Source organism: Macaca thibetana, chromosome 15 (assembly GCF_024542745.1).
Source record: "Macaca thibetana thibetana isolate TM-01 chromosome 15, ASM2454274v1, whole genome shotgun sequence".
Lineage (NCBI taxonomy): Eukaryota > Metazoa > Chordata > Mammalia > Primates > Cercopithecidae > Macaca > Macaca thibetana.
In genome coordinates this window covers 91929582-91953614 of record NC_065592.1, presented here as the reverse complement: position 1 = coordinate 91953614, position 24033 = coordinate 91929582, and the positions used below count along the sequence as shown (strand labels likewise).

The window sequence follows — 24033 nt, the reverse complement described above, 5'->3', positions numbered from 1 at the left end:
AGGTCTCTGACTATATAGAAGGTGGTGATGCTGCTTGTAGAAACACTGCTGGCAGGAAATCATCAGAGAATTACAAAAGTGGACACAAAACCAAAACAAAACAACCTACAAAATGGGGTGACACTCTGGAACTGCAAGCTTGCAGGTTGCCTTATTCTCTGTTTTAGTCTGTTTTTCTATATAACAGTTCCTCAGACCTCTGCATAACCTCAGCCTGCCGAGCTCTGTGAATCTGGGAAAACTACTTTCTTCTCAGCGGAATCCAATGCCCATATCCCTTCCTCAGATACATCTACCCAGACACATTCTGCAACTCTTATAACGCTTTGAACTCAACTCTACAGCGATGGAAGTGGGGGAGGAGGAAAGGCTAGCTCAGCCCCAAACAGAAAGAAGAACTGTAGCACTGCTGGCTAGTACCAGTTTTGGAGGTGAGAGGATAGACTGGCTTCTAGAAATTTCTTCCAGAGAAGCTTTGTCATAGAAAATAATGGAGAGCACATCACAAGCACAAATCAGAAATCCTATTCCTTACCTAGTGTTTTTTGGGCGTCTCTGAAGTGCAGGCAGAGTTTTTAAATTACTTAAATATATGAGAGTCTTTGTTATGAGAGAAGGGAAATTACTGCCTCTTAGAGCCTCATCAAACTGTAGCAGAAAGATTAGATTATGAATACATCATTCAATAATGTAGTCCCCTGCTCCATGGCAAATGAACCAGCTCAGAAAAGAAAAAGGGTGAGGGGCAGGCATACCCACAGAAGAAAAAGAAAGAATGTGATATAAAACTGCTTTGGTTTTCCTGCCATGCGTTTGGGGAGCGCAGGTAAGCAAAGCCCTCCAAGTGAGTATATCTTCAAGCCAGCCCCTTCCCCCACTGCGCAAGCTGTGTGGGTACACGATGCAGACAGTGGCCAGCATATTTTATAAAGCCTTTAAGCTCCAGGCACACTATTCAGTAAAGACAGTAACAAAGCTGAAATAACAATCTCTGAGGAATCTATTTTATAGCTCATTTTTAATTTCATTCTGTATTACATACATCTAGAAAACACCAACAGTAATCAGCTGCAAGAAGCAGAAAAAGATAGAGAAGCTCACCTGTAAGTTTACTAAAAAATATTTATTTAAAAAGTAACAAAAGCTGAGTTGTACAGTTGAGCTGTTAAAGAATATGTTTTATGCACAGAACTCACATCAGAAAAAGAGCCCTGATTCTAGTACGTGACTACAATTACCTACCTACACTGTAAAGCCCCCTTAAGTAGCTTCAGGCCGACAAAATCAAATCCTAAGTGTCTGCCAGGAAAGTGGAGGGACAGGGCTTGGCTGCAGGTAATTTCGAAATGATCACAGAACAGGAGTAGGGACCTATGAAAAGTGAACCAGAGAAGGGGAAAAACTCAAACTAAACACACATTCTCCAGCCTATCACTACTGTGGGCAACGGAAGCTCCATCTTACTTGAACCTCTTGTGGAATAGTATAGAAGGCATCTTACAGGTGTCCCCCCCCCCCCCAAAGAATGCAGGGAGCATTCCACTAACTCTGTTTCCCTGTGGGATTCAGGGTTACCCAATGCGGCTGTAATTCCTGCACATCCCAGGCTGTGCTTGTGGAAGTGAAGGGTGGATTTCCACAAAGGTTTCCCACAAAGCACTGGGGGAAAGCAAGCACTTTGCGCTGTGGCTGACTGGAGGTGCTGTCAAGCTGTGGGACACATGTTGTAGTGGCAAGGGCTGTAGAGAAAGGAACTGAGGGGTACACGGTGGGCCCAGGAAGGAGAATACTTTTGTAAAAAACATAAATTTTTAAATTTAATTTCAAGTGGTGTGTTACTGGAGGCCATGTATCCACAGCGGTATACTTCCTACACTTGCGATGTAAGGGAGGGAAACACACACACACATTTTTATATATACCCACATATTTGTATCTTTCCCTTTCTGCCTAATGGCTAAATCGTTTAAAAAGAATACAAGGAAAATGATCACGGTGGCTCATCCAAATGCCTTTGAAACTTAAAATGGCAGTTTTGAAATCTGTAACAGAAAAAGGGAGACATACATTTTTAAACAGTCATACTGCAAGACCCTCTTGCCATGTTGTCAATGTAGAATACACACACACACATACACACACACACATTTAAGGTTCAATCATATGACAAGGAGAATAAAACAAAATACTAAGCGGGGGGACCCCAAAGGTATTGTCTTTCTTTTTTTAAACTAAGTCAAACACATAGGATGGTAAAGGCAAAGGCATTTAAATCATTTCCTTAGTAATACAAGTAATATTTAAATAGATTTAATAGTGCTGCTCCAAACCAATGAATTATGGGTTTAAAACCTATTAAAATGTAATGTTTTTTTCCTGAGCTGAGAGGAAAGAGATTTAAATCCACTGAATTTTAATATTTCAGCTTGAGCTGCAGGAGGTAGAGAAAGTCCAAATGAACTATTCCATCAGCACCATTCAAGCATGAACATTTTAATCAGTTTTACTTCCTTGGAGTTCTCTAACACAGTTTACGCTGTCATTCTGAAAGCACTTAACACAGAGAGTGTGAAAAACCACCAAGGCTTGTTATTGCCTTCACAATTGATGGCAAAGAATTTTGCAGACTTCCTATCATTAAAATGTCACTGCTAAAAATTGAGGTTCAGCATTTCTTGTGCTAAACTGCAATTCCTACAACACCATGGCATACCTGTTTCCTAAGGGTTTTTTGGGGGTGGGGGTGTGCTTTTTTCCAAACGCATACATTTCTATCATTTTTTTTTCCCTCAGAGTTAGGTTTAAAAAGTGGGTTAGTTTCCAAAGGAAACCACATTGTCTATTTTCATAAGTCAAACATTTTCTTTTCCGCTATTCACACTGACTAAACTTTTTTTCTTAATGGTAGTTTCTTTGGTGAAATTCTTATGAGGTTCCAAGTCAGCCTCCTTTATTAAGCATAACCACATTCACACAGCATGTACTGATTATATAGTGTAATGGATTTAAAAAGCATTTTAAGATAGTCAGATGACTCAATTTAATAATACAGGAAATGAAAACATCATTTCTAATTAGATCATATTACTGATTTAAAACTACAATTTGTGTGTTGTTCCAACAGTGTGATCTCGCAGAGCTTCTAATTTAAAAACACAGTGGCTAGCAGGACACATGACAAAATCAAACTAGATCCATAACATTCCCCTAACCCATCTGGGGGAACTTGGGGAAGGCCTGAAGGAAATGTGTAATACCGCCAATTCAAAACAAAACACAAAATATCAACGATGGGAAACCAACACAGGAATTTTCCTGATTTTCTTCCTTATAAATAAAAGATAAATGCTATTTAACTTATTTCAATCTATCAACAGTTTTAAACTGAACATGACCTGTGAAAGAAATCATTATAACTATGTTTCATTCCATTAAACACAACTAGCTTATTGTCAAGAGAACAGCCGCCTCTCCAGGTTTCGGGCTCACGTCAGCATTCTGCATTTAAACTGCATGGATCACTGGTTTGGCTCATTTACCAATGAAGGTAGAATAATATTGCAGAGTTAAAAAGGTGCTTCATCAGATTTCATTAAATCTGGGAACATTTGCTCTTGTCTGGATGGTGTGCATACATATAAGATAGACACATATGCAGTGATAAATAAATGAGGGTCTGCAGCAGGGGCTTAGACGGGTCTTTGCCTCTCATAGGAAACTGTCATTCCTTCAGTGCAGAAAATCACTGCTGACTACATTCTAAAAACCAAGTAACAAAAATCTCAAAACTGACCCCTAGTTGGTTTTGGTAGCGGGTCAAAATACCACCATCTCACCCAGCCATCTATGCTCAAGGGACAGAGAACAGCAAGTGCCTTTAAAATACTACAACGTTACAACTCCAAAAACTACTGGATGCAAGCCACTACCATGGCTAAAAACACAAAGAGAACATCAGCAGCAAAAATTCGTCAAATGAGTTTGTAACTGAGCTCTTTCCTTCTCACTTGGTTTGTGGCTCCCTAAAACTGTTGGGTTTGTTTTCCTATTTCTGCAATCTATTTTCCGGAATAGTCAGATTATGTGATTTCTGACTCCATTTTCTGCTCAGATACCAAGAGTTTGGAACGCTCATCAGATCCAACTATATCCAAGTATATGCCGCTTTGATAGCACGTAACGCTACTTTGATAGTATATACTGTTGAGTTAGTTCTTTGAATAAGTTTTTAGGTCACAAAATTAAGTTAGCTTTATTTTAATAATTAAATCCATATAAACACAGTATGTCAGTAACTTGGCTGCAGTCTAATAAATCCTCATTTCCCCAAGAAAAGGCAATCTGCCATTCCATTCCAAATAAAGTATATAAAAATGAATAAATACAAAACTATATTAAAAATATTCTTGCTCTGAAGGGAAGGGAACTTGTTATGATTTTATATCTTCCCTCATATTAAGCAACATCCAACACAAAAACAAAGCGTTTTTTATTTAGCTTAATCTCTCCACTGTACAGTCACTGAAATACTCAAAAAAAGGGAAAAAAAAATAACCTATTCTGTTTTCCTAGAAAAGGCTGCCAATCAGACATAAGGCAGAATGGCTATCTGTATTTGAGTCATTCATACAAACAGTAAACACTAAGCTAAAAATGACCCAGCAACCTCTCCTGTTAGGGATCACTCTGCACATTCTCTCCATGTTAAACAGTAGAGACAGTAGAGAAATGCAGGTTCTATCCCTTCTGAGCCCTGGAAGATTTGGTAACAAAAATATCCACAGTGAATACAACACCTGCACTTGTACACACACTTCAAGGGAGCACAGCTGGTTTATACATATATATACACACACACACACACACACACACACATACACTTAACTTTAAAATTAAACCTTTCTCAGCTTTTTAAAACTTAATATACTGTTGTTTCCTGGAGTTTTTGGAAATGAAAACCAATTGTGAAATGTATTCATCTCTACTATCCATCCCTTCTCCTGCCCATCACAGAAAATGTACGACAAACATTATTCATGATTCTACATGGCTTCTTCTGATTCAGCCTCTTCTTTCCAAGGGGCACTTTGGAGGAAATAAAGGTCACTCTTTTCCATTCATTACATCTACTAATTTCCTACCATTTTTTTTTTGGTCAGAGGGACACAAAATATAGCTCCAAATAGCCCATTAAAAAACAAGCTACAATCAGACTATTGCGCCCTCAACATCAGCAGTGATCCCAGAGTTCTGATTTCCTTGTTAAAAGACAGAGGAATAATTGAAGCAATATCTTCACTTCAGATTGATTATCAGGCGACCCTTATCCACATCTTCACTCAGCAATTTGAATTTTAATGAAAGTAAATGAAATAATTAGCATTTCAAAGTATGTTTGATACACTGACAGAAAAAAAAAAAGACTTTTGTGTATAATCTATACACAAAAGAAAGTATTTGGGAGGGGATAGAAAGAGGAAAGTACAGTTGTAGTGTCTTCATTAGAATAACCCAAGGAACTGCCTGTACAATCTGCATAAATATAGAGGTGAATATTATGCTCTTTACAGCTGTGATTTCTCGCCTTTATTATTATTTCTAAGTTTCAGCACATTATTTTATTGCCTGTTACATTAATCTGAGAAAAAAAAAAAAATATATATATATATAAGCAGAGTTGAAGTGACTGCCCAAACCCATGAATTCCAGCACAATTTCTACGCAACATTAATGCCACTATTGCTAGGAAGGATTTTCTAAATGGGCCACTGATTTTTTTTTTTAAGTGCAGTTCATCAATTATTTCTACTTCAAAAGGACACTAACCCATAAGAGCCACTCATGACAGGGGAAGGAAGAGTAAGTAGAATGGGAGATGTGAAAATATACATCTCATTAAAAATGATAGTAAGATACTCTACATGTTTATTTGAGGAAAGATAAAAGAAACCAGGTCATTTTAACGTCATAGTAATCCATCTCTTTTTTTTGGCCTAGGTTAGCAACAGAAGCTGATTGCAAAGAAAAGAAATATGAAAAAGAGCTATCTAGTCTCCTTAGAGGAGAGTTTTCGTGAACACATCAACTTAAATTGGTGAGAATGTGATCCAAAGTTTCTGAGGCAGCCATCAAATTTCACAGGAGATTGAAGGCAAAGTGCTTAATTTCATTTTGTAGTCTTCTATTGCTTTTTGCCCCTTTGGCGGAACAAAATGTGAAAAGAGAGAGCGAGAGAGCTGATGACAAACACTAAGATCAGAGCTAAAATGGAAAGGCCACGTACCCCAATGATGGCGTTCAGTTCTGCCATGGTCACCTGCTTGGCCCGTTCCACAGCCTGCACCACTTGTTGCTGGTGCTATAAATGAAGATCAGAAACAGAATACAATTATTTGTTTTCTACTCAGTCAAGAACAGCTTTTCCTAACATGTCCTCTAACTTCAATTACATGCAAAACAGCATTCGGGGGATCTCCAGGTGTCCAATACAAGCCTGAGGTGATGGATGACTAGATGTCTATGGTATATCTGGGTCCACAAAGTTGAGGAGTCACTGGGCATCCAACTGCAGGTACCATCTCTGTGACCCCATGAAGAATGCTCCTTGACAACAGCTTAAATTTCACTTTAAAGTTATGGTACATTTTGACCACACATCTGCTATCAGTACTAACAAACAAAACACAACCCATCCCACTTGCTTTCTTTGTACCCACTCCCTTTTCTCTTCGCTGTCTACATTAAAGTTTTTAAAAATTACTTCCTGGAAGCAATTATTTTTAAATTTTCTCCTGATACCGTTTAGCGTACACACCGGAAGGACATACAGAACGCAATATACATGTTTCTTCTGGAAATGTACAAATTGTTCGTGTTTTCACTCCTATCATGAAGGGCTGCATATTTAAAAGAGATCAAAAACGTAGAACTCAAGTTTAAGAACTTCAGGTATTTCTTTTAAATCCAACAGAAAAACTAAAGCCCACAAAAGTGTACGATACTTTTTTTTCTTCGAAAAACTAGGATGGACAGTGCAGGAAAATCCCTCCATCCACGATTCAGTTCCAGTGAGAATAAGTAAGAACTGATGTTAGTAATTTTTGTAACAGAAAAAGTAGCACAGAAATCTCTGTACGGAGGCACTCATATATATCTAGACACAAAAGTGCTTACAAGAATTACCTCCTCCAAATATTATATAAATATTATTTCCCATTAAAACATTTGACCACTCTAGTATCTACAGTCAATTTTGGTTTAAAATCAGTCTTACTGGGTTTCTTTCAACTTGGTTTAGTGAATGAAGAACCAAAGGAACTGCGCTGTGAAACAAGTACTCCTCTGTATGCCTGAAGAGTCTTATTTTGGTTAATCTCAGTTGAAAAATTTAGCTAACTTTCTTCACTTATTTGAGGTGAGTACGAGCTCAACTACCACACTGCTTAATACATACAAAGAGCTATCAGTTCAATGTGGAATTCTCCATGAACCACCTGGTCCCCCTTCCAAAACCCTCAAATATACAGTTACTGAGATTAACTAGGGTGACCATTATTTTCACCTCTGAGCTGTGTGAGGGGAATGGGGAGGCCAGGTGGAAAAGGAAACCACTTTAAATTAATTATCTACAATGTGATGTTTTCACTCTTGGTTTTCTAATAGAAATGCATATTTTGTGTCTATGACTAATGGAAAGAAAAATGTCAAATAATAGACCATTGAATCTTAGGCTTTTAATAGACTCTGATTATTAAACTATATACTTTTTAATTTTTTTTAATTGTAGGCGTTCCAGTTTCAAAGCAGGAGCTTAAGAAGCAATCCCGAAGTCTGTCTATAGATATGTCCATTCCATTCCTTTACTCCTTATAAAATTTGCCAACATGGAAGGAAAGTATTTCTTTCTCTGAAGCAAGTAAAAATCTTCAGGGATTTTGAAAATATTAGAAGGAACAGAAGGGCACAGTCAATAAAATGGCCAGCAACTGTCATTTCAGGTTCCCCTAAAGCCAATCTGGCCATGTATGTATACTGAGCACTTACTATGTGCCAAACACAGAGCTCATGTTCACATTTAAGACAATGTGATTCTCTCGGTGGTGAAAAATGGCAGTACTTGGAAAACAAACAAACAAAAAGTAGGATAGAAATGTTCATGGGATTTTCCACCTTTTACTTTCCTATACTCAACAATGATATTGGTTAGCATAGACACCGGAAGGACATACAGAATGCAACATACATGTTTCTTCTGGAAATGTGCAAAGTGTTTGTGTTTTAACTCCTATCATGAAGGGCTGCATATTTAAAAGAGATCAAAAACGTAGAGCTCAAGTTTAAGAACTTCAGGTATTTCTTTTAAATCTTTGAAGATTTAAAAGATTTAAAAGAAACTTAAAACTTCAGAACTAAAACAAAGGACCACACTTAATCACATCCAACACAGGTATCATTCATTCTACTCACACATTCATTCATTCAACAAAAGTTTTAAAGCTCTTACTGTGCTATTTCTCCCTGTTACTAATGAAATATTATCTGCAAGCATTCAAAGAATAGTTTCCATGAGACAGAGATATGGAAAATACATCTACTTAGTGCCATTCTACCATGAAGACTGTTCAACACTTGCTTCATGAACTAGATTCCAATTGCTAAAATGGGCAAAGATGCCCTAGGCAGCAGGGGATATCTTTCTGCACTGGCATTAAAATCAAGTGCATTTCTTGAGAAAACCGGAAACACACACCAGTGAGCCATAACTCTGACAGCCTAAAGAAACTCCTGCTATAAAGCTAAAATGACAATGGAAGTCATGATTCAGCTTCTCCTTTTGACAGCAATGGCCATGGGCTGATACAGTATCTGAACTTTACCTGCAGCTCAGAATTCTACTTCCCTATTTCTGCTTACAACCCGTGAATCATTCACTGTTTAAGGACCTTTTGAATAGAGGCTCCCTAAGGCAAACAATGCCTCCTCCCCTATGTGCTCTGAAAGCACCAGAAACACCCTAATATATTAGCTCACTCAGCCACACCATGTAACATTACACTACAGCCTGAGGAAGCACCCACCAGGGAAGGTGAGAAAATTAAAACTCAAACAGGAAGAAGGGGCAAAAGATTACATACAAAAGAGAAAAATGAACACGCAAGGAAGCCCAAAGTACTCCTGTAAACTGTCCCAGGAGGCATTTTTTTTTTCCATTTTCGGGTTTTAACAAATAAGCTCTCACTCAGAAAATATAACAAGTTTTTCACATCTTCTTAGAACTATGAGGGCTTTCCCATTATGTCTGCCTTGTCTTCCATTTTCCCTTCCCTCCCCAATCTGTCCTCTCTTCCCACTCCACCCACATCTCATTTCCTCTTCTACTTCCTGCTTGTTCCCCCTGCCACCAAGCCAGCGCTAGCACCAGAGCGGCAGGTCCAGCCAATCTGCAGAGAGCAACAGTGTTGTCATGCTTACTGCGCCGGCTGCTCACTCAGATACAAGTGTCCTGTTTGAACGTGCCACCAGTGCCACCAAATGAAATGCCACTAAGAACGTATTAATGAGCCAAGGGTAAGAGAGGGGGCCTCTAACTGGGATTGTGAAGAGACAAAACAAATGCCCAATTATTTATTCTTTAAAATACTGTAATTTACAATTTAAAAAAAAATTCTAAAAACAAAACCCTTAGATTGTGGTGATGGTTATACGACTCTAAAGTTACTGAGAAGTATTGAACCATACACTTAAAATTAGTGAATTTTATGGTGTGTAAATTATACCTCAGTAAAAATAATTAAAAAAAAAAAACAGTGACTTAAGTAATACAAACATGGTTGCAGGGGAATGGGCCAGTAAAATGAAATTCTGTACATTAAATCATTTGCCTTACTTCCATCATCATAAAATTATTTTTGGCATTTGTTCAGAAAAAGTATTAATATTTTTTTCTATAAGAAACTAAAATAATACAAGCTCATAAGTCCAACAAAGTCTGCTAAAAAACAGACCTTAACAAACCAGTAGTATGTCTATAGTAGCTGTTTAATGCATATTTCTCAGAGGGTATTATGATGAGAACACCTGTCATGCCAATGTACAGCAACAGATGCAGTACTTCTAATAAAAAACAGTAACAAAAAGTTATAGCACACCTTAGAATTTTAAAAAAACATAAAACAAAAACAAAAGAACTCCCTTAAGGAATAAATGAAACAAAAAGACAAAATGTTGATTATTGTCGATGTTTAGTATGGGTACCTGTAGGTTCAGTATATTCTCCCTCTACTTTTAAAGTATGCTTCAAACTTTTATAAATTAAAATTTTTAAAAAACATTAAAAAAAATACTCCCCGTATTGACTGGGGTAGTAAAGGAGTATAAGGGTAGAGATAGATACGAAATGAAATAAAATGAGCTAGGATTCTCATAATGAACATTAATTAAAGTCTCCAACATGTGGCGAGGTGAAAGTAAGACCAATGGCCCTGCTTCTCACACGAAGAACTCATATACAGAGCACGTCTTAGAGGAATACAGGACAAAACACAGAGAGAAGTTTTAGGAGGAAATGCCCAGCACACTTCCCAGGGCATCTGGGAAGCCTTTGTGTTTTTTTCATCCATTCATTCTAATATTTATTAAACACCTACTATGCACCAAACACTGTGGTAGGGAGACACTGTAGTTAGAGTAAGGAACAAGAACCAGTCTTTGATCTCATAGAATTTAAACTCTATCAAGGAAAACAGTCAGTGAATTAATGCTCAAAAGGCTCTATAATTACAACTGGAGGATAACTTCCATAAGAAAATTACAGGATGCTATGCAATCATTTATCAGGGAAATATCTTAAACTAATCTTGGGGCTAGGGGAAGATTCCCTTAGGAAGCTGACCTGACAACTGAGACCTGAAGGATTTGCAGGAATTCTGCAGATGAAGAATGAGGACAAAAGAATTCCAGGCAGAGGGAAGAGAACTGGGTAGGGGCCTTAGAGGAAGAGCAAGAATGTCTGTGTGGCTGCAAGAGGTAGAGCAGGGAGGGGATGCAGCTGCAGACAAGCAGAGTAGAATTTCGTAGGGCCTTCCTGGGTATGACAAGACATAAGCAAGAACACTTTAAAGTAGAAAGGGTGTGCACACAAAGAAAAATAAAGGCAAATGGATGAAGACGTGAGTGTAGCACCGGAATGCTTTAAAGAACCAGGTATTAGTGGGAAATAAATTCTGGCAAGACAGAAGGAGGCCAAAAAGGGCTTTGCATGACATGCAAAAAAGTTGGACTTTATCCTGGTAGGAAATGAGATGTTATTAAAAATTTTTAAGCAGCTGTGTGCTGTCAGTTCTGCATTTGAGTAAGATGGATCTGGGAAAAGTAAAGAAGGTGGATGGCAGAGAGGTAAACCAGGTTGAAGGGTGAACAGTTAGAGGGCTGCAATATTCTAGAGTGAAAGATACTTAGGCCCGAACTTGGATCAAATGCCCTTTCGGCTAATAGGAGCCATTAGCCACATGTACTTAAGAAGCCACTCATAAAAATTCAGAACTGGAAAAGGCCTTTAGAGATCATGAGACCCAGATACCACAGTACCGCAGGCACTATTAACAATCAACCAACCAACCCACAAAAGACTCTCCCTATCTCCAAAAGCATGCAGATTTCTAAACGCTGTCTGGGCCGAGCGGATTGGGATGGTGGAACTACAGTACCAACCACAACCCAAAGGCCACTGATCCACTGAATGAATCTCCTCTGTCACACCCTAACCAGTTTCTCCTTGAGCACCTCCTGTGAAAGGGAATTCACTACCTCATGGACAAGCTTTTTCCATTTTGGGATAATGAGCCCTAATACTAAGTTGAAATCTACCCTGTCATAAATTCTTTCCCACTGGACCCAGTTTTGTCTCTAAATTCTCCTCCATTGACTGACACTCAAAGTATATGAAAATGGCATAATGCATGTTCTCAATTTTATCTCTTCCAGGTTAACCATCCTCAGGCCACTCAACAATTTCTCTGTGTCATGGGCTCTAGCCCACTCGTCCATCCTTCTGGCTAGTCTCCTTGTAGTGCACAATGTGTCTAGAACACAATACTCCAGGTATGGCCAAGCAGATCAAATTCAAGTGAAAGTGTCATTCCATGTCTGCTAAGTCAGGCTAAAAAATCCCACTAAAAGCCTTTTTCAGCAACTCTATTAAATTTACTGGTACAAATCAACTTTAAATTTAACCCAATCTCCCCAAATCAGCCTTTCCTATACAGTATTCAAAGAAATGTTAATTTGATACAGTTTGCATATTTGTCCCAGTTCAAATCTCACATTGAATTGTAATTCCCAATGCTGGAGGTGGGGCCTGGTGGGAGATGTCTGGGTCATGGCATGGGGGTGAATCTCTCATGGCCTGATGTTGTCTTCACAATAGAGTGAGTTCTCACAAAATCTAGTCCTTAAAAAGTGTGACACCTCCCCTCTCAATCTCTCTCTCCCTTCTTTTCTGCTTTCACCATGTGATATGCCTGCTCCCACTTCGCCTTCCACCATGAGTAAAAAAAGCTCCCTGAGTCTTCCCCAAAAGCCAAGTAACGTTGGTGCCATGCTTGTGCAGCCTACAGAACCATGAGCCAATAAAGCCTTTTCTTTATAAATTACCCAGTCTCAGATATTTCTTTATAGCAATGCAAGAACAGCCTAACACAGTCACACAAGAAATTAAGTATTACTTTAGATATTCCTTAAACACATACATACACATACACGAACACAGCTTTAATTTGGCACATACCTGGAGGTTGGTAAACTGCAGGTAATCTCAGCACCACAAAGCTTAGAGAGGGTAAATATGTATACCTGGCTTCCCAAACAATTTTAGTTGTGGAACATGGGATTAAAACTCTCAGGAGCACACTACTGACTGCCTACCTGGCCTTGCCTTCTCCACTCTCACTTACATGGGGACAAGGCATTCTTCACAGATAGGTAAGCTCTACAAATTCACTGCTGTCCAACAGAACTTTGGGCAATGTTGGAAATGTTCTGTATCTGTGCTAATAATATGACAGCCACTAGCCACATATGGGAGAATACTGGGCACTTGAGATGTAGCTAGAGTAACTAAGAAACTGAACTTTTAATTTTATTCAGCTTTTCATAGCTACTACTGTATTGCACAATGCAGCTCTACTCAAGGTACCTTCAAACTTAGCTCCACTAATAATAATCTAATCACTACCTAACTAAAAGTCAAATAAATGAGTCAGTTCCCAAACACTCATTAATTTGTTGAGACATACAAATAAAGGTTGTCATAGCTGCCTTTGGATAAAACCCCACATTTAAACCACAGGAAAGAAAGTTCTACCTCCCGAGAATCATCTTTCACTTCCTGAGGTCAAACAGGCCATGACGCCACTAGATGAATCTCACCAAGCAGCCACTTGTCACCAAAACACATGGTCAGGTACAGCAAGCCAATCAGTCAACCACGGAACGTGGGACAGAATTACGCTCTCTGATGACCCATTCGGTATTATGAGAAAATATACGTATTTTAAATGAAAAGTTACCCATGCCCACAACCTAATGTGAAAGTCAGAAAACTGGACCAAATCCCCAGAAGCCCCAATCCGTGTCTATTATTCATTTTAGGACATTCTTCCGATATACGGCACTGTCACAACATATCACCAAGACGGACAAAATGGCTCCGACCGGGAAGCAGATGTACCCTGTGCAGGCTGCTGGCACTTACGCGAGCACTCTCTAAAGATGGTCTTAGGGCTGGCACTGCATGCTTGCCAGGGGATCTCTGCAATGTTAACCATGCTCTCCTATACCAAACCCGTTATCACAAGTCATTGATTCCTTACAAAGTTAACAAGCACTAAGACAAGTTAACCTGGCACAATTGTAAGGCGATAACACTGCCACCAGTGCATATAACCACTGCATTTTCTTCATTTCCTCCCGAAGGCACAATATGAAAGTGACTGATCACATTTTTCAACTTTCATTTCACAATTATTCTATACATGCAAAATGTGGCTCCAAGTAATTCAGTACCATATTAACCCAGGTGCCCAAGTAAACAGCATCTGAGATATACCCATATATCATAATGTAGTAGAAGGCGTTTGTTTTCCATCAAATTACATGGACCAAATTTATGGCATGTCCAAAACAGGAGTTTATGTATCGTTTGATATGACTAGCTTTTCCAGCCTATTGGACTCGTAATTCAAACTCATACTATCACTATTATGTAACTGACTATTATTTTCTGCCATATAAATGCAATGGAGAGTGCCCAAATGCTAGTTGGTACTATGTGTTAGAAAAACTAACAGGGCGATACAAACCAAGTTTTAAGTTAAAATTAAACTCGCACCAGAGAGCATTCAGGTTGGTATGGAAGTTCCCTTTTCCCTAGGTAAACATAAGCATAAAAATGGAAGGTTTCCATTTTTAGGTCCTAATTTCCCTTTTATATTCTAAATAGTCTAACGATCAGAGAACTATTGTTAAATATTGTAAAAAGAATAATGTCTTCTTTGTTTCATTTGTTAAACCAGTATTTTCTTACAATAACTGATGCAAGGGAAAAACAACTCTGTCCACGGGCAAGCGCAGCCCCCGGTGTGCTCCTCATCGTCTCTGTGAGGACTGGGCTGCAGGGCTCCACCACCAGCCTCTAAGCAGCTTGGCTTTTGTTTCAACTCAAAAAACCACCACCACCACCGAAAAAACAGTCATAGAATTACAGGAGTGGAGAAGGAGGAAAATGTCCATCCTCCTTGGCACCCAATGATAGAAACAAGTCTGCTAATAACAAGGTTAAAAATGAATGCCATTTCTCTAAAGGTAACAACGACTACGAGTTTAATAAATGAGAATAAGGAAGCCACTGGTCACAAGAAACTCAAATACAGACAGCCCACAGAGGCTACATACCGTTCATGTAGGTTCTTTTCCATCCCCTGTGAATGTATGAATGTATGATGGGTGACTCTTCTCCAACATTTGAATGGTAAGTAAGAAACTTCTATAACAAGAACTACGCATTATTTTATATCTTATATAACTGAAAAACATGAGATGTGCTAATTACATAGTCAAAGCTAGAGTTTATTATGTAAAGATAAACCATTAGCAGTAACAATAATAATAGCCATAATTTTTATTTTGTGCATAGTATTATGTCTGGAAGCAAGTGACAGTTGTCTCCCAATATCCCTTCTCTTACACTGGTATAAGTTTTAGGGGGGCATAATGGTCACTCAGCTAAGACTACATTTCCATATCTCCCTTACAACTATCTGTGGGCAGGTAACTAAGTGCTGGCCACTGTAAAGAGGACAACCTTAAAAGGATATAACTTGCCCATTCCTTTCTCTTTCCTACTGGCTGAGGCTAGGGCAAGACACAATGGTGCTAGGATGATGAACGCCAATATAAAAGGAACCAAATTCACAATATTGTGGAGTCACCAAATTAGCTGCAGATGGCTTCGCTGCCAACTGTCACTATTACCTGAGAGAGAAAGCAGCTTTTTTTTTTTTCTTGAAAAAACCACTGTTCCTTTAATCTCTGTTAAAGCAGCCAAACATTCAGTGAGGTCCTTTCACACTATCACGAATCCTCATATAACAATCCTACAGTACAGGTATCCCATTACACTGAGAAGCAAACTGCAGCCCAGAAAAGCTAAGTATTTTGCTCAACATTGTAAAGAAAGCAAGTGGCTGAGCCAAGATTTAGTCCTGGGTCTGGCTGACCTCCAGCTTTTATCACATTGCCTCTTGCCTAACATGGCTCTTCCAATGAATGTGCTCCTTGTTACTGAAGCAACAAGTTTCTGAAAAATACAACTGTACCCTGGAGAATGATTTTCAACTATAACATAATAAACTTTTCACCTACTGACCTAATGCTTTTCAAGGGTTTGAGGTTTTCAAAGATCTTAAGAACACCTTGTGGATCACTGTGAAACATACACTAGCCTAAAAGTGATCCTTATAGGGATCCTTACAGTGCAGAAAACACAACTATCCTCCAACAGGTCCTCAACTAAGTGCACCGTATTTCCTGCTTAATCTAATACGTTAAGACAAATACCTACTGGTTTACTAAAAAAATAAAATATTCCCTTCCTCCTGAAAGACAATCTGTTGGAGCTAAATGTCCATTGTTGGAAGCAGCTACTGGAACTGCAAGGCCCAGCTAACTCCACAGGAAGACTGCCAGCCAGCTTGTTTTGAAATATTACCTTGAACTCTTCCCAGTTTTTACTAAGTCATTCCTTTCCAAATGTCTAAGGACCCAAAATAACCTGAAATAGAATCTATTTCCCTGGAAGTAAAATAGGAAAAGAGTGGGTGGGGAAAGGGCATTCCCTATGCCAAATCTGTTACATTTTGATACATACAATACACATTGTAAAGGTGGGCTGACTCTCCTTATTCTATAGGAATACTAAAGCTTAGAGAGATCAACTTTGCAATGCAAAGCTAGTGCAGAGGGAGACCTAGCCCAATTCTAAATTAGCAGAAATGCTGTCCCTTACTGCCAGGGTGTAACAGTGATGCAGAGTTTTCAGTCCACCTTAGACTCTCTTAGATATGTTCGTGGAATTGGGGGGTGGAGGAGGAGCTGTTACTGGGACACTGGAAGCAATACAATATTTATTGGCAATCCTCAGTTTTACTAAGGACCCACTGAGGCCTAACGATCTATAAGCTGTATCTCAAAATTGCCAATGGAAACAAACAAAAACACAGATTTTTAGCTAGTTCAGGGCCCTGGATTCACTTTTAATTTTCATTTTTTCTTCTATAAGGGCATTAGAGAGGAAGATAATCAATTCACATTCTTCCCAAATGCAATGATTAGAAAAGGGAGGAGAGTTGGTTCTAGGTCCTCCCAAGAGAAAACAGAGCTCCACTGCTGCTACTGTAGTTAATACTACTAGTCAATGGCAGTAGGTGATTACTATGTGCTAAGCTACCCGGGTATAATCCCAAGTAATCTTCACAGACACTGGATGTGTTTCACGCTATGATTAACTTCATCATACAGATGAGGAAACTGAGGCTTAGAGAGGCAAATCACTTGCTAAAGGTCACCCAGCTTAGCCCGGTTAGAGTAAACCACACGATTTGTAATAGGGAGGCCAGGACCCAGATCCAACTGTCATCATCCTGGCATCTCTTGTTTATGGAACTGCCAACTCAGAGTTGATATTTATAGTTCTTCCCCTGCAAATGAGACCGAAATAGGGAAAGGAAAGAGCTTCCCATTTACCACCTTGAGATTGCTTTTTGAAGAAGAAAGTTGAGGCTTATCCATTCCTAAAAGCTGAAAAGTGAAGTGAGAGAAAAGAGCAGCATGGGACAGACGAGGGTTCACAAGGTTTTTCTAAATTCTGATACTGAGAATCTTGTGACGTTCTATGAACTCCAAGTGATGGGTACTCCCTTTTCCTGACAGGAGCTGGCAGTATCTTTGTCAAATGCTTGTACCTCTGGAAGCAGCTGTACGTGAGTGCAACAGCACATCATTAAAGAATATGTTGGCTCTAATATTTTTAAATGTCTTTGTAAACTCTAACAGGAAAATATTTTTCTGTGATTTTTATACACAGACACACTTCAAGTACTTCTGAACTACAATTATACAACTCATTTCTAAAAAGGAAAAGTCTTGAAGTTAAAGCTAAATTTATTTCATAGTTATCATTCAGTACTATATAATTTTTTTAAGTTTAAAAAAATGTGGTAAACCAGACGCAAGCAATATTAAGCAGGTATATTAATCAACACATGGGGGCTAAATTAAAAAGAAACTTCATCTAACAGTATGTAAATATACCCCTTGTTCCCATCAAAGTCCAAAAAGCCTGACTTCAGATGTTCACAATTGCTCCAGCCACTGTTTGGTTAGCTTGTGCACTACTCTTCAGGAATTGTTTTGCTGTTTTCTAAATATGATCATTTAATTTTTAAATAAAAACATTTTAAAATAAAGTCTAATGCAGCAGCTGCCGTTTTGGCAGCAAGACTGTCACACAGAGAGCCGGTGTTAAAAGATCAGATTAAGAGCCTTCAGTCCTGGCACAGAGTGATGCTCACAGCCATGCAAGAGTGATTTTCCATGCCTCTGAAGAGACAGGAAATAGAATTCATCTTCCTCTAATAACCTGCTCCTCCCCTCCCTCCAGATTATGGTCCATCTGGCTTCAGGGCAGAAGCAAAGAGTCCAATGCTCACAGAATGCACAGAAGAAGAAACAAGGTGGACGATGTTAAGATAAAAAAACATCAGAGATGCCCTGATTTGAAGGAAACAAACATGTTTGTGCTCACACAATAAAAGATATACACATACCTTAGGAAACTAGAAAAAGATGAGCAAATTAAATCTAAAGTAAGCAAAAGAAAATATATACACAGAACTGGCATTTAGAAAATCATGGCATAGATCAAGGGTGTCCAATCTTTTGGATTCCCTGGGCCCCACTGGAAGAAGAAATCACACACACATCCCATTTTATGTGGGCTACACATAAAGTACACCAACGATAACTGATGAGCTTAAAAAAAATTGCAAAGAAAAATCTCATAATGTTTTAAGAAAGTTTACAAATTTGTGTTGGGCCACATTCAAAGCTATCCTGGGCCACACGTGGCCCACAGGCCCTGGGGTTGGACAAGCTCAGCATAAATCATTATCATGAGTCAAGGATTTCAACCAAGAAATGTCAAAGTATTTGGGAAATAAATAGTTCAGTGGTATGACAACAGTTAAGTATGACACTTTTCTTCCCAGACTAGAGCAAATGAGTTGTAGTATCTCCCCATGGCTTTCATCTACAGGTATAACTCCGTAAGACAATTAATTTCAGTCCAGTCTTGCTCAGCACCACTACCATTATACATTCTGTTCCCACTGGGCCTGCTCACACAAACAACATAATTCATGTGGGAAAACAACTCATTGTCAAATCAGCTTCATCGACATCCCTAAGACAACCTTCCACTTCTGAACACAACCCACAGATCCTGCAGAAATGTGATGAGACCAAAGCCGTACCAGTGATCATACTCAGGGGTCTGTGCCTACAGAGGCCCAAAGTCTAATACCACCCCAGCGATAATTCCAACTTTTCCTTGTCACCTTAGAACATGACATCCTAGCCTGGTTACAGCTCTGTGGGTCACACATTCTTTCCATTCTCCATCCCCATAAAGCAGAGCTGCTTGAAGTAAAAAATACACACTAGTCTGGATCAGGCAGGGAGCAGTCAGGCTTCCAAAAGAAATGCAAATGCACCCCTTGACTCTCATTCACTAAGCCATCTAATCTAGTCATAAGCAAATCTTAAGTAAAAACAGGCAAATGGGGATATGACTGGTGGTAGGTTTTGTGGTTACAGCTAAAGGAGGAGAAAAGACAACATATCCTTTGTTTATCAAGACCCAAAAGAGCATGTGAATTCAGAGTGTCAACAAGACTTGTGAATAGGAGTGCCCCTCCCCAGTATATACCTATGAAGGGTACCCACAGTTACTCAAGTCTAACCCAGTTCAGACCAAGGAAAAAAATCATATATAGCAACCTGCATATCTGTAATACACGTGCTCAAATACTGGCCACACAACATCGGCACAGCCCCGCTGGCAGGCAGGTGAATGAACCTCTCTCCTGAAAAGCAGTGACCCAACACTTACAGAACAGCTGAAAGGCAGGAAGAACAGTGCCTCTGTGCCTTCTCAGCCCAAGGCACAAAGTATTGCGTATTGCGGCTAAAGACATGCAGCTATTTCATTAGCTCCTTCCTTCTTAAAGTGGATCTTACCTGAGCAAATGAAGGCATTCAGTAATCCAGAAGCAAAAAATTATCTTTTTCCACTATTCTCACTTCAACTTTTATAACTACCAAAAGCAAGCAGGGAGAGAAAAAAAAAGCCACAAGGAAGCCAACAAGCACTAGAAATGCATCACTTTATTTCAACCTGTGCCTGTTTGCTGACAGCATGCACTTCCCCGGAGGAGAGCAAGAGAACTAGTGAGCCGCACGCCGGGCCTTAGCAATGTGCTAAGCCTACCATCACCAAAGCCTAATTTTGAGAAAAGTGGCACTCAGAGAAACGAGTTCATTGAGTTCATCTTGCAGATCTTTTCCCAAAAGCACAATAATATAAAGACTTAATCAGGTAACAAGAAGTAAATGTTTAAAAGTAGCTAGCCAAAAGCTTCCTTAGTTTGTTTATTACATAAAGTCTTTCCATTTGATATGTCTTCTGCCAATTCTTAATGCCCAATGACAATAGTACAGAGTAAGCTCCTGTTTTCCTGGTAATTTTTCAGTCTACCCTATTAGGTACCATTATGACAAACAAGCATAATTCTGAGCAACACTACAAAGATAGCAAAATATTTTAATGACTGAATTTTGCTTAGCCCAACTAGAAAATATTCCATTACATAAACACATTTAAATCATATTCCACAGAAAGTTATTAAGGTATACAAGTTGGAGTGAGAACACTGTTTCTTAGAAATGAAAATAAAATACAAACACGAAGAGACTGGCAAGGCCAGAGAGTCAGTTCTACAATCCCTTTTCTGCAAAACCACTAAAATGGCAACTTCTAGTCCAGTGCCTAAAATCAACTACCTTACCTCTTGGGACAGGAAAGGAATGACTTGTGCACAGATAGCATTCAGCCTCTTGACAATCTCTGCCTGCAAAAAATAAGGGAAAGGAAAGCAATAAAGAGAACAGTCAGCTGGTTACAGATTCCCGAAATATTAACAGGATGATATTAAAACATACTTTATAATTTGGCTGGCATATTTCCTAAGGAAGAGGAAAACCATCTCATCAGCAAGCCCATTAAAAGGAAGCAATGACAACAGTGCCACATTAACAGCACAATTTATTAACCAGCATTCATCTTAACAAGTTAACCTTCAAGCATCAGGGCAATATAAAATGGAATTTAATTTCCATGACTGGAAATCAGTTTTCAACAGCCTTCACCAGGACCCTTGCTCATACTAACATTTTTCATAAAACCTGCAGTCTTCTAACTCTTAAGAATTTAGATAAGTAAAGATCCATTCTTTCCTACATCTCAACTCCTTCAATTAGCAACTCATTGGATTTCTATACTTGTGGCCTTTGCTTTAAAAACACTGGTGCTGTGATTTTAAACTCAAGACCCTGAACTTCTGAAACAGCAGCACCCAACCAACCCAAAAAAGTTGGTTAATTCAGATTCTTATAAATTCTTGGAGAATGAAATGTTTTCTTCAACCATAAAAATTTCCAAATGTGTCCTACCAGGGTTTTCAGTGTACAGAGGTTGAGATACGCTAAAATCTTATTACACTTAGCAAAAAGCAATCTGTATGTATCTGGAAACTATCCTTGGGAACTTTTTTTTTTTTTCCCTGTGGATATGCAAAAGTCCCAACAATGTCAGAGAACAGTCTATTCTCTAATAATTTTTAGAAGTACAGACATTTTAAACCAATAAGATGCTACTGTAAGTTAAGAAAAACAAAAAAACAAAACAAAAAAAAACCACTACCTGTTTTCTTTAAAAAGTTACCCACAGCTTTACCAATGTTTATCTTAATTTGTATTTTCAGATGGTGCTTTGTATATTCTGTGATGTATAAATACATAGTTTTTTTAATACACATACATACAAAATAGTTTATATTTTAATGATGGAATGGAGGAAAGACAGCTAAGAAGAATTGAAAGACAGAAAATGTAAAGCAATTACTATCCCTAAGACATTCTTAAATTCCATCCAGCGTCAGTTCCTCATTTTATGAGAGGCCCAAAATGCCTTTTCTTGCCAAGTCATTACCAGAATGACAGTGACACTCTACTTGTGCAATCTAGGCTTCCTTCTTTCATCAGCAACCCTTCTAACTGTGTAGCTATGCAATCTTTTAAATGCCAGCACCTTAAAAACTTTGCCAGCCAAAAGAAAACACAAATTCACCATGAAGTTTCAAACCTAAGCTTTCCATTCCAGCCTGCATTCCTAACAAGATGGACAAAAACCCAGCACCAATAAGCGGCAGTGAATAAGGACCCAACTGTGCTGACCTGATTTAATTTACTGCACTGGCCCCATGGAGCATTTAGCCATCCTTTAAGCATGCTTAAGCTACCATGAAGAGCTGCAATGGGAATCACCAAACCACTCTCCACCTGGACGAACATACCACAGTGGTTATGGGGTGAAATTCCAGGGTGAGCTAAGAAAATAAAGTAGCATTCACCAGGCTGAAAGTACTGCGTCTCAAAGGCATTTGGTTGTTAAGCTTTTTGCAGGGAGAGGTGGAGGGGGAGAGAATAAAAGATAATGAGACACTTTGGGGCAGACCAAACTGATGATTCTAATGCTTAGAACCATCTGCCAAGCATATTTTCTTCATTATGTTGTTTACATAAATAAAATAGTCCCTTGCTAGGAGGGCTGAAAAATGTGTGGGCACATAAGAAAACTGAGTTCTTTAGTTTGCCTACATAATCTAGACAATAAAAACTACTCTAAGGAAACTTATTCATCTGGTGAAATAAAATTTTGGACCTAGGCTGTATTAAGTCTGAGCAACTTTTTTTTTTTTAAATTCTACATTTTCTTAAAAATAAATGTAAAAAGGAGACGAGTCTTTTTACTAATCACGTAGGTTAACACACACACAACAGAAACGGGAGGGTAGAAACCTTCCAGACTTTTGTTAAAGGTCTCCTTTTGTTTAAAAGACTTCTTAATTTCTTTAAGTTGTCATGCCAATGGATTTTCATGGTCAGGCTAATTGGCAGTTGGGGGGTGGGATGTGTGTGTGATTTCATAAAATTAAGCAGGTCATTCTTCACTTTGAAAGCTAAAGTTGCCTCGGAAACACTGCTGCTCCCATGGTCATCTAATTTTGCCTCTTTTGTCCCATAGGACCCAGCTTTAGGGAGGCATCATTTATTTACAGGCCTTTCCACTGGGCTTCAGCGATCAGCCAATAACACTGTGGACACACACTTCTAATGGCCTATGTTTTGAAACTGAGTCTAATATAATGGCGTGGGGCCCAAACTCCTTTTCCAGCACAGCCATTAAAGGATGTAGGTTATTGCTGTTGTCACCATTGATATTTGTCATTGTAATGTAATTAGGGCCCTAAAATGATGCATTACAGCCCTTGGCACAGCTTCTATTAAAATCTTTTCTTCTGCTCACTGAACTGCGACCTGCTTTCTGATGAATAACAGACAGACAGCTTTAGGGTAAGGAGCAGATTCATCAAAGAAGTATTTTTCAGCTTTGGGGAAAGAAGGGAAAAAAGGCAACCTAGGAGGAAAAGCAATAGGGGAGGAAAAACCACAACACACATTTGAATTTCATCTGACCACTTGAAATTCTGATTGCATCTGATGAATCTTGCTTAGACAATATATTCCCAGTATTTGAATCACATGGTTAATCAGGGCTCTAATCTGCTATCCATCAGGCTAGCCAGTACTGTTAGCTTCCAATCAAATTTATAGGTGATGGGGGTCATGCATCCCTGAGCCAGTACATTCACAGATAGCCCATTTAAACAGGCAGGGATTCTGAAATATTGCTGTTAGGGTTACTAGATATTATAATGGTATTTGATGCTTTATGGACACTGCTCAACTATTGCCTTTAGATGCCCATGATATTCCAAAATAGCATTAATAGCACCAATAAAAGGACAATTGTTCATGTCAAAATGTTAACAAAAAGATCGTACAGGCAGTCACACTTTGTCAAACACATTAACAATTTTTGACAATTCCATTATACCTTCCCTATCAAGATATTCACTTAAAAACCAATAAAGGTTGCAGATGTATTTTCCTGCCCTCAACTCACTACCATTCTATTTCCTCTCTCTCAAAATTTCCCACCTTTACACGATTCTCCAACAAAAAAAAAAAAATCAATAAAATAAAAGTGATCACCATCCCTGCTAAAGAAAACCTTGGTTT

General features: G+C 38.7%; 1 protein-coding gene across 13 annotated transcripts in view; it reads right to left on the bottom strand.

Annotated features, from left to right (window-relative positions):
• The window catches only part of LOC126937867 (transducin-like enhancer protein 4), a 156772-nt gene that overhangs the window by 94775 nt on the left and 37964 nt on the right, over positions 1-24033 (bottom strand). For 7 of the 13 annotated variants that reach the window (XM_050761663.1, XM_050761658.1, XM_050761665.1 and 4 more), the window contains exons 5-6: positions 20679-20741; positions 6284-6358 (exon numbers count right to left, since the gene is read on the bottom strand). In XM_050761663.1, coding sequence (XP_050617620.1) covers positions 6284-6358; positions 20679-20741 — 138 coding nt within the window. The remainder of the gene's footprint in view (positions 1-6283; positions 6359-20678; positions 20742-24033) is intronic. The other 6 variants (XM_050761668.1, XM_050761669.1, XM_050761660.1 and 3 more) reach the window with 1 other exon arrangement.